The sequence below is a fragment of the Chelmon rostratus genome, chromosome 24 (genome assembly GCF_017976325.1).
Source record: "Chelmon rostratus isolate fCheRos1 chromosome 24, fCheRos1.pri, whole genome shotgun sequence".
Classification (NCBI taxonomy): Eukaryota; Metazoa; Chordata; class Actinopteri; order Chaetodontiformes; family Chaetodontidae; genus Chelmon; species Chelmon rostratus.
This window is the reverse complement of record NC_055681.1, coordinates 12,456,898-12,471,024: the sequence shown is the minus strand read 5'-3', so window position 1 is coordinate 12,471,024 and position 14,127 is coordinate 12,456,898. Positions and strand designations below refer to the sequence as shown.

General features: G+C 42.9%; 2 protein-coding genes across 3 annotated transcripts in view; both read left to right on the top strand.

The window, feature by feature from the left end:
* nbeal1 (neurobeachin-like 1) overlaps positions 1–2,784 on the top strand; it is a 46,197-nt gene extending 43,413 nt beyond the window's left edge. For both annotated transcript variants that reach the window (XM_041965915.1, XM_041965914.1), the window contains one exon: positions 35–2,784. In XM_041965915.1, coding sequence (XP_041821849.1) covers positions 35–124 — 90 coding nt within the window. In that variant the 3' untranslated portion in view covers positions 125–2,784. The remainder of the gene's footprint in view (positions 1–34) is intronic.
* Positions 2,785–8,568: 5,784 nt separating this feature from the next.
* Positions 8,569–14,020, top strand: LOC121627375 (adrenodoxin-like). Its single transcript, XM_041966253.1, has 4 exons — positions 8,569–9,075; positions 11,882–12,006; positions 12,363–12,492; positions 13,080–14,020. The coding sequence occupies exons 1-4, from the start codon at positions 8,942–8,944 to the stop codon at positions 13,186–13,188; spliced, it is 498 nt and encodes a 165-aa protein (XP_041822187.1). The 5' UTR covers positions 8,569–8,941; the 3' UTR covers positions 13,189–14,020.
* The last annotated feature ends 107 nt before the right edge of the window (positions 14,021–14,127 follow it).

Genomic DNA, 14,127 nt, shown 5'->3' with positions numbered 1-14,127 from the left:
CCTCCTCCTCTTCCTCTTCCTACACTCTTCTCAGATGCGTTCGGGCCAGATCACACGGAAGCTGTGGGGCTCCAGCAAGAGACTGACCCAGATCTCCTCGGGGGAGACGGTGTACAACACCTAGTGCGACCACAACTGACCCGCCCTGGCCCCCGAGCCCTGAACCCTCCCCCTCCACGCACATCCACATTCCTGTCACCCATATCACCTCCATACCCGTCAGTCACCAAATGTTCTTCAGTCCGTCTGAGGAACTCTCTCCAGCACCTTTCCACAGTTTAATGCGTGGTGGGCAGCTAAAAGCATCGAGCATCACAAAGTCTGCATGCTTAGGTTTTTGTTGTGTTTTTTTCTGTGTGTGTGTGTGTGTTCCTGCTTTTGGAGTGAACGTATGGCGCCGGCGCTGTGGTTCAAATCCAGAAGTAGCGGCCGCCTCAGCGCCACCACACCACTACCCACCACTCCCAAACACCACGGCGTCTCTCTGAATCTCAGCCAGTCATCATCGTTTTTACATGGTGCTTCACGGTTGTGCTAACGTTCACACAGGCACTGTGTATTCTCCAACCTGCTCAGCTTCAGTTCGACAGGATCGGCCAGCTAACTGCTCGCGTGTGTGCGTGCGTGCGTGCGTGTGTGTGTGTGCAGTGTGTTGCCATGCTATATCTCAAAGTATAGTTTCAAGTGGCCTTTTCGTCGCCTCTTCGTTTGCGTTGGATGCAGACAGGCGGGCCTGTGCTCTGTAGGCCGAGACGTTTCATGGTTGCCTCAAAGCTGCCACACAGCAGCCTTATGCAGTAAGACGGCTCCATCACTCACAAGACCAAACTCTCTGCCTTTCCGATGCGTTTTTTATACGTATATACGTGTGTGTGTGTGTTTTATTGTACGTTTGTTTGTTGTCTTTACTCTCTTTTGTTTGGTTTTTACTTGCAGATTTATGCATGTGCCCAGTAACTTGGCATCTGTTGGTACGCATGCTGTTTTTGGTCCGATTTGAGATTAGGCAGCAGACAAAGTGATGCAGAGGGGTTTTTATTAATGTTTTTTTTTTTTTTGGTTTTGTTTTTTTTGCTTGGATATAGCTGACGGCATCTGTAGCTACTGTCTTTAATGTTGGCGCGTCATTTAAGACCTAGTTTTGTTAAAACAAATTCTCACTACATACACTACACTCTGAAATGCAAGAGGCTTCCATGTAAAAGAGAAGAACGACTTTAAAGTCACACAACGCTCTCCGTGCTTCATCGAATGTTCTTAAGTTACTTGAATCCATGTTTATTTATAAGTAAAAGTAGCAGTTCCTTGAATCACACTTTGTCTCTTGAATACAGACACCAGTTTGGCATATTTGAAACTCTTCCGACTGTTCCGACACCTATAAAAGAAGGAGAAAGAAGAAATCCTCAAGGGCTTTATGTGATGTCAGTGTTAACAGCAATACAGCTCCTTCGTCGGGAGGCTGTCGATGCTTTCTTCCTGTTCTGTTCCATATCGGTTGCTCAGCCAGCCTCTATCTCTAGTCTTCCTCTAGCTTAACTGCGACGGTAAATTAACCCTAACACACCCTCCCCCCCAGCTGCCTTCAGCTCTCATCATTGCCTCAGCTATCATCCTTTGTCGTTTTACATCTCATTCTCCTTCCTGCTCATTGTGAAGCGACTGATTTCAGAGGAGTTTTCCTTTTACAGGGCATCGAGAAAGTTCGCATGCCTTGTTTAGGTCGCTCGGAAGACGTGTTGTTCGTGTGCGTGAATGAGATTTTCTGTAATACCGGAATCACAAAAAAGCCACAGTATGAAGCTCCTGTGGACGAGACTGTGTGATTTATATTTTTGCACCATACCTGTATGTGTCTGATTGAATGTGCGTGTGTGAGGACATGCATATGATGCATGTTTATTTTTTTATAGCCAAATTCTTGATTTCATCGTACATGTTGATGTGGTGTGTCTGATTCTGTGAACCGTGGCAGCCCTCAGTTGTTTTGGCTCAATCGCGGGTTCTGCATTGGACACAGGGTTGCTGTAGTGGTTCCTTTTTTTTTCTTGTTTAGTTTTTATTTAAATGTCACAGCAAGTTGGAGTGCAAAGACCAATCTGTGTCCTTCTTTACGAGATTTCTGTGAAAGGTGCATAAAATGTTTTTTGGTTTATCCACTTTTGTCATTCAGATGAAAGACCACTGTTTGAGTTGTTCCATGACTGCAACAAACGGAGTGCCTTTATCCCAGCGCGGTGTTTAACGTAGAGCTAGGTTTCTCTCATTACCGAAGATTATCGTCCCCGACCTTCCCATAAATCAAATGAAAGCAGCATTCCAGAAGTTAAACCTCCACAGGTTCAACGGGAACCAAGAACATACTGTAGGACTTCAAAGCAAAATCAAAAAGTACTATTTTGTGTCTTAGCAGCATTCTCTGTGACTGTCACCAAATGGATGTGTGTATATCTGTGATTATTTATGAATACAGTATATAATGTACAGCATGATTTTTATTTCAGCGTATTTGAAATGTACTTTTGCACTTTCCAGGTACTAAATTGTAACAAATTGTTTTAACTTGGCTCCCTAATCTGTACAAACTGCTTTGTATACACAAGTGGAAAATGATCATTAAAGTCTTGTCTAAATTTAAAGGGTTCACATGAATTGTAGTTTCAGTCTGAGGTCTCAACTGGAAACAACTTGAACATAGAACAGTTGCCATGACTGAGGTAAAAATGTTGTATTTTTTCTTCATGTTAGTTTTGTGCATAGATATTAAACAGACACACACACGCAGTATGTCAAGTTTTATTCAAGGAAACAGACAGATGCACATGACGGCAGCCCAAACTAATGGAAACAATGTTGTCTCTGAGAGAGCTTGTATAAGGATATAATCTAGTGGGCCACCTTCTTATGCTGTGTTTCTTTGTGGTCTTCATGCAGAGATCGGGTACGAGCAGATGGATGCTCTCTTCAGGTCATGATCGGTGGTCGTCCACCAGCTCGCATCTGCAAAATGAGGTCAGGTTAGGTTATCACTTGTACACCCTCAGGATATTTGGAAGATCATTTAGTAAAATTATGACGGAGTATTTCTGCTGCTTCAACCCTACAAAGATGTTGCATAATTGTGTAAAGGAGCAGAATTAAGAAGAAATGCAGATTTAACATGTTAAAACCACCCCGATCTTGTTTGTTTTCTTATGAAACACTATGAAACACTTTTTGTTGAGGCTGTTGAAGTGAGCATATGTACCTGTTGCTGAACAGGCACAAAGTCAGCAAACAATATCTGTTACACAGCAATATGTATGCTACATTTAGATTGAATTTGTTTTTAAAGAAAGATAGTTGCTATTTAATGGTCTGCCTGATGCTGAAGACTTCTGGGAAATGCCAACCTCAGACATAAATCAGCCATTAGTGTGTCCTCAGTGTGTGAGTGCAGTTCATACCTATTTTGAACATCTCTACACAGACAGGTTTATCAGTGTGAATGTTGTGGTGACCTGGCATCCAGTCACTGTAGCTCCACTCTGACCTGTCTACCCATGATGCAATATAAAATATATCAAAGATATGCACACATGTAAGCTTGATTAAACCATTCGTACCATGGTTTAAAAAAAATGCTTTTAAAAGTAGAAGTCCTGTCTTAAAAATATACCTCAATTAAAAAGTAGAGAGGAATGTACTTGTAAATGTAACACATGGAAAACCTTAAAATAGAAGTTCAGAGGTCAATGTTTTCCCAAGGTAAGACCAACACTATCTGTCCTGTTGATAACGTATCTGATGACAGTCTCCTTGGCCCCCATTCTGTGCCACAGCACAGGACCAGACTGCAGGTGTCACAGTCGCTTAGCACATGAATAAACCCAAAGCACAATTCTGATTCTTCTAATATTACTCCTTTCGAGAGTATCCCATAGACGAATTCGTAAAAACATTTTTTGGGAGCGAAGGTTTGGGTACTGGCAATGATGGGATGTTTCCCTACTGTTAGATTTCAACAGTAGTGTACATTTTTAGAAAAAAAAAACCTACTGTCTCCTTTAAAGGAATTGATTGTTGAGAAGAGGAGCTTACCTTAACCGTGCCTCCAAGCCAGGTCAACACAGGGTTGCTCTCACCACCCTTGGTCACCAGGGAGACCAGACAGGAATGCAGATCGCCACTGGTTACAGATGCAAGCTCAGCGTTTGGGGCACGAGTTCTGCATAAGGCCTGGAGACAGCGGACACAGAGAAGTGTGAGATTTAATTTGTAGAGCTGCAGCCTCAGACACTGGGAAACGAAAGAGAATTGGTGACATGAACTCACCACTGATGGTTTAACTTGGACGAATTACCCTACCTGTCTGTAATTGTGGTGTGAGATGTAATGGGTCTTACCTGTGCATTTTGGAAAGTCAGCAGCATGGAGTTGAACTCATAGCAGTTTCCACTGTTGACCTCCCCCCTTACATGCCACTGTCCGTGTTTGGAGCCCGGAGGTGGAGGGTTCAGTTCCCTGTTCAAAGCCCACTGGGATCAGTTCCCTGTCTGAAACTATCTGGTACAGGCATGTTGGGTTCAGTTCCCTGCCTAAAGCCCTCTGGCATGTGAAAAGATGGTTCTTCTGGGACCTTATGAACAGGTTCAGTTCCTTGTCTATAACCAACTGGGCTAGACATCACAGGTTCTGCTCCTAGCTGAAGACCATATGAGGTGGACATCATGGGTTCAGTTCCAGGCCTGAAATCATCTGGAATGGATGTCTTGGGTTCTGTTTCCTATCTAAAACCATCTGGGATTAACATCGTGGGTTCGTTGCCCTGACTGAAACCATCTGGAACGGATATCTCGGGTTTGGTTCCTTGTCTGAAACCATCTAAGCTCGACATCATGGGTTCGTTGCCCTGTCTAAAACCATCAGGAAGATGAGGAGCAGAGGGTTCCTCCACTCGCACCCAACCACCAGCATTCTTCTGAGCTGCAACATCAACATGGACTGTAAGACAGAAGGCCTTTAGAGGATCTATGTGAGGCTTATATAGTTCGGATAGATCTAGTAGATACTTTGGCACAGCAGTGCTTTGAGCAGCATGCTAGCATGCTATGACAGTGCTTGGATGTTGATGTTTAGGATGTTTAATGTTTACCATGTTCACCATCTTAGTTTTTTAAAATTAGCAAATTAGCGCTAAACACAAAGTGCAGCTGAGCTTGATTAGAATGTCATTAGTTTTGCAGGCATTTGGTCATAAACGTAGTAAGCATCATGTGACGATGTTGCTAGATGGGCCTTAAGGACCAAAGTTACGATTCATCCTCTTGGGAATATGAATGTCCAAACTTCTTGGAAATCCACCCAGTAGTTGTTGTGATATTATCCTCATCTGTCAGCCCGTGTCTTCTCTCCGTCTCGCCATTTCCCAGAGAAGGTTGGATGAAAGCTAGAAGAGGAAATGTACAAATTAAAAACAAGCAAGAACCCATTTTGCTTTGCACCCGCTATTTTTTCTTAGATTTTGCTAATGTACTCACTCAGAAAGTTTCAATTGGCAGAAAGGTTTGATTGTGTACTTCTTGTGTCCATCTCACTGATGTGTTCCTGCACCAGGCCAGTGTTGAGGTCAACAAGGAGTCTCCTGGAGGGCTCAGTGCCTTGCTGGAAGCCTTCGAGAACAGGCTCACAGATGTCAGAGAGTTCAGTGCCTTGTCGAAAGCCATCATGGAGCTGGTAGGTGGATGATTTCCTCTGCAAACTTCTCTGGACTGCTAGTGGCACAGCCTGGAGGCCTGTGAAGGGTGTTGTTTGTTTTACAGTTAGCTCTTCTTAACCCTCTCTGCGCAGGTTGGCAGCGTTTCTACAGCGGCAGTTACACAAAGTGTAACTGACAAAGTCTTTACGTTGTGGTTGCACATCCTGCTCATTCAGTGTCAGAGATGATCATATACAGGTAGAAAGGCCAGCATAACAGATACATACCTGTTTGGCCTTTTACATCAATTATTAACTACTGCGCCAAGATAATACGTAGGACACGGCTTTTATTTAACAGTGTCAAAAATCAATAACGGTCAAAGTCTAATTTCTGCACAGGTCAGTTGCTCTGATTACATCGTTTGCCACATTCAACCAGTTTGCTGCCAAGGCAACACAACCTCAATTAATCATGACGTGAAAATGATCAAACAATTAACCAGGATCATCAAAAGGAATAAATGTGCTCTCAAATTGTTTTGCAAGCTTTCGAAGGTGTTTCTCATGTCTCTCCCATTAAGCAGTGATGTGCATCTTCAGAATAACCAGTAGTCTGCCAGACGCCTCTGATTAGCTCTGGAAATGTTATATTTTACTGTTCAAACACATTTCTTGCATATTTAACTGTGAAAAAATTGATCATGAAAAGCAGTATTTTGTTATTTGATTTTCTCGTCATCACACGGACGGTATTTTCTTATTTTACTGAGATTGTGAGATGTCTTTGCCATCATGAGAAAAGCTGTTTTGCGTTTTCCATGACAAGCTGTTAGACCATTATTGTGTGATCTCAGAATCGAGATGTTTTGAAAAACAGGATCATGAGAGAACTTCCATGGCCCTCTGTAATTAAAGGATTATTATTTTATGTTAAAAGAATCTAGGTTTGCCAAGATCAGAAACACAGTGCGCTTATGAGAAAAATAAAGATTCACATTCACATGTGGCATATTTAAATGCTTGGATAAAAATTATTACTGCTTCACTTTAACATTAAAAGAACATAAAGGGATCTTACCAGGCAGCGTGAGGAACAGCAGCACTAACCTGAACATCCTGTAAAACAGGTGAACTTTACACAGATGTTTTTTTTTAACATTTAAGCAGCTGTATGTTTCACCTGTCCACACAGAGACTGTTGCAGTGTGGAGGCGGCGTGTCAGTCAGCGTATTGCTCACCTGAGACAGCAGCAATGAACGATTCAGAAACAGCAGGCGACCAATTACTGTTTCACTGCCTGGGCCATAAACTCGACTAATAACACTTTGAATGAGATTACAGAGTAGCTTGATCACTTATATTTGGTGCACTTTGCCCTCAGGTCTCGCCTGATAAAGGCTTGAACACAACACTGATGTCAGAGCAGCTTGTAAAATGCAGGCTGTCAACAGTTGGCCTCTGGTGTTAAGTGGTCAGTTTTCCCTGACCATATATACCTGATACTGTATATATCCTGTTTTCTTGTACATATGCTGTAGGTGAATGGCTTATGTGTAATGAAGGGTAGCTCCATATTTGTGAATGTGGCCAGAGAGTGGAGATTACAACGGATGTGAACAGATAGTAAACATGATTGTGGTGGTCACTTTTGATTGTGGTTGGTTTGGTGGGGGGTAGGAGTTTTTTATAGGACAGTTTGATAGTGGTGACATACACGTACACCTTGTTAGTGCTGTACACCTAAAGGCAGGGGTGTAAGCATGAATTCATCCCTTGATTCACATTTTTTAATAGAATCATACATTAATGAAGAGTAACATTTCCTGGATTACAGCTGCATTTCAGCAATTTTAAAGTAATTATAAGGTCATATGCAATCTTTATGAAACAGGTCGTTAATGGCTTCACCTGGTGCATGTGCATTAACATACACACTACAGGTGGATTAACCAACAAAAACACTGTAAACATTTTTTTTATGGAATAGTCCAGCGAAGTGTCGCTGGATTGGTTAGATAAATCATAAACTTTCAAAATCTGCCCAAATCTATTAAATAAAAGGCCAAATAGTGTCTATAATAAACAATACAGATGAATTCACAATAGCAACAGTATTGTGTGGGGAACCAACTCAAACCCTGTCCGCCGGCCCATGCCCATTTTACCCCGCACAACCGAAAACCGGCAACCGCGCGGAAAACCGCCAGATCTGGCAACACGAGTCAGACATGCATTGGCATGAACATTGTACGTAAGGTAATCAGACGGTTCCTAACATATCTAGGTGAAAGTGCTCCAACTGGGTGTATCCCATCTTTAAATATTGCGAAAGTTCAAGTCTGCATGTTGCATACGATTTGTTTTATGTTCAGTCTATTTGGAGGAGAGAGAAGGTTGTGGGGTCCAGGCTGTGAAGGGCTTTAACCTTTATTGAGCAACACTTTGGCGTTTGTCGGTTTTAATACTCATATGCATGGCGGGGTAACGGTGCTTAAGTGAACACGGCCATAAAATCTCTAACCCCGGTCCGCCGGCGGACGCGGTAGTTAAAAACGTAATTAAAGGAAATCGTCACTTTTCAAACTTACGCAAGCACGTGTGGAGGCACAAGATCACATCACAGCTAACAGCACGCAACAGGAACACGGGCAGTTTAGCTTTCAAAATAAAAGTAAAACGAAAGCACTTTTGATAATAAGAGCGTGTGTTGTCCGGATAACATTTTTGTTATCAATTATCTGTCTTATATAGACACTTAATTTGTGTGTCTGGACAGTATAATCCCCGAAACGTTTCAACACGTCGGTTGTCAAAGCTTTTATTTCTGAGGTCATAACAGGATGTTGTGTTATGACACCCACTCGATACTGTTTTCCGTTCCAGGAAATGCGTTGAGGATCTCTCACTCTTACTGATTGAGCACAAACCCGAGTCCTGTAATTACAGCTGACAACACCTGCTTGTTTTGTGTTCTGTTGCGATTATCGCGAGCCAATCAACTAAACGACCCTGGGTGTCTGTCGACGAGCAGTTGCCAAATGTTAGACGTTGCGCAATGAAAGTGACAGTGACAGAGTGACTTCTTGCAGATAAAACAAGCTATCTTAGCTCGCTAGCTAGCTCCGTGGGCAAAGTCAAACGTCTTTGGGTCTCTCTCCGTAGAGAAGAAAAGAGCTCGACCGAAGTGGGAGCTGTGTAGCTCAGCGTGTCCAGCAGCTACTTCCTCGGCTTTTCATCTTTTTGCCTACAGCGTTACTTGAAATGGCTTTGGTCACGGCGCTAAGAAGACTGGCTCACGTCAGGTTACGTGAATTTTCGTGGAGGACGGCGGCGGTGACTTCGGGTGCCTGTCTGACGGGTCAGAGGAGGTTTACCGCCGGCACACAGTCTCTGAGGTAGGTAACGTCGCACTGCTCCAGTACAGGGCAAAGTTTTAAACTCAACTGTCCATACCAGTGCCGCACGCCAAACTCCATTCAGAAAACTGACATTTTAACATGACTATCATCACACGCCTGTCAGAATGTCAGGTAGAACATGACAAGTGTGACATTTGTGAATGCAGTTTGGTGTGAAATGGTTTTCCAGGGTTATAACACTGAAACAACTTGATCAATTTGGATTTTAAAAAAAAAAGAATATCTGAAATTGTTTGAAAACTAGTGTGCATCTGCCACAAAATAGCAGCAGAGTGGCACTTCAGATGAAAATGTGAACTTGTTTGATATCAGTGTTTGCAAACTTGTGTGCATGTGCCACAAAATAGCAACAGAATGGCAGTTTGTAGGCTTATCAAAGGCTGATTGAGCTTGAATTAGGCTAAGACTTCACGTGTCCACAAGGCTGAAGTGCTCCATCTCTGCTCAGATACAAGGCTTTGATCAAGGCTGGACTTCCCAGGGCCAAACAGCTTGCTGAATTGCATAATGGTTGCTGACATGCAGCTCAGGTTGAAGGTTTGGTGTGTCGGGCTGGCCTTAAACCGGTGTGCTCACGCCAGGCTGGCATGGCTCTCACTGACCCTCCCATAACTCATTAAAAAAAAAAAAAAAAAAATCCGCTTTGGCGATCCAGGTTTTAATGCAATTATTTACAAGTGTTTTGTCTTAAAAGGTCACTCAGTGCAGGAGTGGCTATGGATTACTCAGGGGGCCCACTGGTCCAGAAAAGGCAGCCCTTGAAATTTGTTTTACATGGGAATGAAAGGACAGATCCCGATCAAAGACAAATCCCAAGCTCCTTACAGTCAGGCAGGAGGCCAACGCAATGCCATCTATTGCTACATCATTAGATTGTGAGTTTCAAAGGTATTTAGGCGCCCTCAGTTTTTGTCTGAATTTAGTCACAAAAAGTTGCACGTCATCTGGGTATTTATGTCCTTTAGACACACTTGGAGTTTAGTCAACTGATAGGTTAATTCTGGCTTCATTGATAAATATAGCTGGGAAGCGTTTCTTTTCCTGATAATGTTGCCTAAAGGAAGCATATGCACGGTGAATAGAATCGATCCAAGCACAGAGCCCACATTTAAGAAGCTGGAATCAGAGAACTGTGACTGAAACATTTCTCGAACTATGAGCATATAATGAAGCGAGAGACATGCGCAGACTTGGTCCAATAGTTTTTTCATGTCGGTGTCGGTGCTTTTTTGATTATTTAGTAACAGATTTGTTTCAGATTGATGTAAGATCCAGTGGGGGTGCAGTTAAGAATAACTGTAAAGTAGATGAATACGTGGTGGCCTCAGTTTTTCATTATAAAAATTCATCACTCATTGCATTGACGTGAAGCACTGGATAAAAATGTATTTTGCCATCTTTGTGAATGGCTGTAGCGGGAAATCAGGACTCACATTTCCTTCTTTTTGGCTCCGTACCATAATCGGTAGAAATAAGAGGCAGAACGTCATGTTTTTAGCGCCCAGCCCCACAGGAGTTACTTAAACGCACCTTCTCATGATAGTTGATGAGATCCTTGTTGGAAGCTAAACTTGTACAGCCTGTGTTTGTGCTATGATGCTGAAAAGGTTGCCGTCTTGAATTCATTCCCAACCGTCATTCACTGCTGTTAAATAGTGACTTGACGGGTGAGGCTAATCGGATGAAGAATTTTTATCCTCGACCTTTACCACGAACATTCATTTGCTGAATTCAGCCTGGAATGATCAAATCCTGCACTGACCAACGCACGTATCATTCAGTATGTTTAAGAAAAATATCTGCTGTCCTGTAGATCTTTTCTTTGTTTTGTGAACCATTGTACCATAAAGGAACTGAGAAGTGGCCCTCAGTGTGTCTGAGGTTTTCCAGATGTCCTCTGGGGCATCATTGATTTTTACTTGGTCACTGTCCTCTCATTTAGAAATTAGTTAGAAAAATGTGATGGTGTTTGTGCCCCACCGTGTTAGAAATGATCGTACTCAGCCTTTCTCTTATATATTACAGGGCTCGTTATCCGTTAATGAGATTTATTTGCTTGAAAAATGACCTACAACCCCATTTCCAAGTTGGGACACTGTGAAATGTCAATAGAAAGAGAATGTGCTGATTTGTCAAACATTGAAACCGAACATTTAATTGAAAATAGCACAAACATATTTAGAATAAGATTTACAAGTCATTTAGAATTTGATACCACTCTGTTGCATCATCTCTTCTCATTTCAGCTTCTGACATTTTACTGTGTCCCAGCTTTTTGGAAACAGGGTTGTACAGTGAACGATTAATTAATCATCAGAATGGTTGCAGATTAATTTTCTGTCTGTCTCTGGCGGTCTCCATGAATATTTTTAGTCTGAAGAGTTGAGCTCTTGCACTCCACTTTCAGCCAGCAGGAATGAACGTTAGTTGGTATATGCTGGAGATGTATGTAAGTTAAGCTTTGTTAGAGTTGAGCTGCAAACGGATGGTTTGAAACGGGCGTAAACTGTGTCTTTATATATAAACTGTGAAACTAAATAACTGAAGTTATTTCATTTGGTTTGCGCTGTTCTGAGTTTTCCTCCATGAGATTTTATATCTTTGGTCATTGAGCTGAGTGTAGTGATGAGCGCTCACCACCAGATGGCAGTGTGAGTCGGTTTTGTGCACCGCCTGGCAGGTAAAAATCGGTAATTTGAGGGTAAAAATGATCAGTTTGTGGGGAGTTATCCAACGTTTTATCATTGAGCCCTGGTTTGTTTTATGACTACTGTGTTTTCAGGTCAGACAATAAGGTGACGGTCCACTTCATCAACAGAGACGGGGAGAAGATCACAGTGAAGGGGTCACCTGGAGACTCGCTGCTAGATGTTGTCATAAACGAGGACCTCGACTTTGATGGTTTTGGTACATATGTGCACACACACACACACACACAAACACACACATAAGTTGGTGTGGGATGGACAGAGATTTAGAGGTTTGGGTTGGTGTTGCGTGCTGTGAATTGTCCGGACAATGACCTGCTCTATTCACATTCCACAGACAGGAGATGGCAGGGGTAAACATTTTGTCTCGCAGCTCTGCCGGGTAATGTCGAGATAAGTTCAGGGCAGCAGAGCATGCGTGACTGGGACCTGACGCTGCTGTCCTACAAGTAGACCTGCAGTCACGGTGCAATTGATGGCAGATAGCTGCCTCTATGCACTGAGCTGAACCTCATCCATCAGATAAAGGCAAAAACTGTCTGCGTGTGTCTTCAGGAGCGTGTGAGGGAACCCTGGCGTGCTCCACGTGCCATCTTATCTTTGACGAGGATGTCTACAAGAGCCTGGGGCGAGTCACAGACGAGGAGTTGGACATGCTCGACTTGGCCTATGGCTTGACCGACACGTAAGGAGAACACAGACACACACAAACACACACACATATGTGTATATATACAGTATATGCATTTGTTTATCCAATAGTGGGATTATAAGCAACTTTAATTGGATTTTTGTACAAATTATGAACATTTCTCAATTGCAGCTGGTTATAAAATAGTCACTCGGTTCCTTTTGAATGTGTTTTTTAGTGTTTTGACGAGAAAAGTCTGTATCTCAAGACAATATGAGGCTTTGATTACATCGACAGTCCCTGTTAATCACATTATTCATCGTCAAGTTTTTTTTCTGTGGAGCGTGCTGATTAAAAATGACGAGATGGACAACGTCAGCCTTGTTTGAGAAAGTGGTCTCACACACTGCGCGATGCTGATGAGGTAGTCCCGTTGAGGTAATGAGATTTGTCAGAGCTGATCAGTTAATCAGCGAGGGACAAAGGAGTAAACACACGACAGAGCCCCCGAGCTGTAAACACAACGTCGATTTATCATCACCTCAGACCAACAACTGATTAAATTACTATTTGTAATGTCCCTCTATTTCCATTAAGATGAAACAATATAAAGAATTAATACTCCTTTCGCCCCCCCACAGATCTCGTCTGGGTTGCCAGATCTGCCTGACGAAGTCTCTGGACGGCATGGTGGCCCGGGTTCCGGAGAGCGTAGCGGACATCCGACAGAGCAAAGACGGGTCGTCCTAACCGGGAGCCTGCGGACGCTGACAGTGTGGTTGCGCCCGGTCAGAACTGAGGGTATCACACGTGCGCACGGGGACGATGGCTGGTAGGTGTAGCGCTGTCAGCACTGCGGCATCTGCTCGGCCGCCATCGTACCGTCCCTTTTTAAAAGAGAGAAAGCAACAAAAAATCCCTCCAAGTCACAGACAAGAGCCAGCTCTCAAAAACCACGATGCAAGAATACAGGACTTTAATTCCAAACGAAGATAAACTAGTTTTTTATATAAACTTGGCAAAATTTTTAGAGTGAAACTAACTAACTCAGTGCACAGGAGCATCTTTGTTCTCTAATGGTTACAAAGTGTAATGATATAAACTCTTAGCTAAGACACTGTCAGAAACATGTGACTTTCGACATCAGCTTACAGCAAACAGCAGGATTCGTAGCTCTTCTCATGTGCTGCTCACCTCCAGTTCGTGGCTGTGCCTTCAGTTATCTCAAAAAGTATCTTTTGCGTTTCTCCTGCGAGCGAACGTACGCAGACGCTCGCATGTGTAAATCCAGTCACATCCACTGAACAAGGGGAAGGAAGAGACACACAGCTGATTCAAACCTGTGACTGAAACTGACCTGTTCATCAATGCAACTAACTGTTCTAACGCCTTCGAGATTGTGCTGATGCTGACACCCCCCTCCCCAACATTTTATTCTAAACGTATGTATACCCCTTCTGTTGTTGTTTTTGATCGAACCATGTAACCATATAATTTCAGGATGTGATTGTACATAGCTAGAACACACACACGTGTATCTGTGTTCAGAGTGAAAAGTAATGTAATAAAAAAGAAATCCCCTTTCTAACGGCGCGTTGAACTCTCATTTTTTACATGTTCTGTATTTTCTGTTTGAAGTCAGAATAATAGGGCACATGTTTCTGATAGTCCTTTAAAACCTCACTTTCC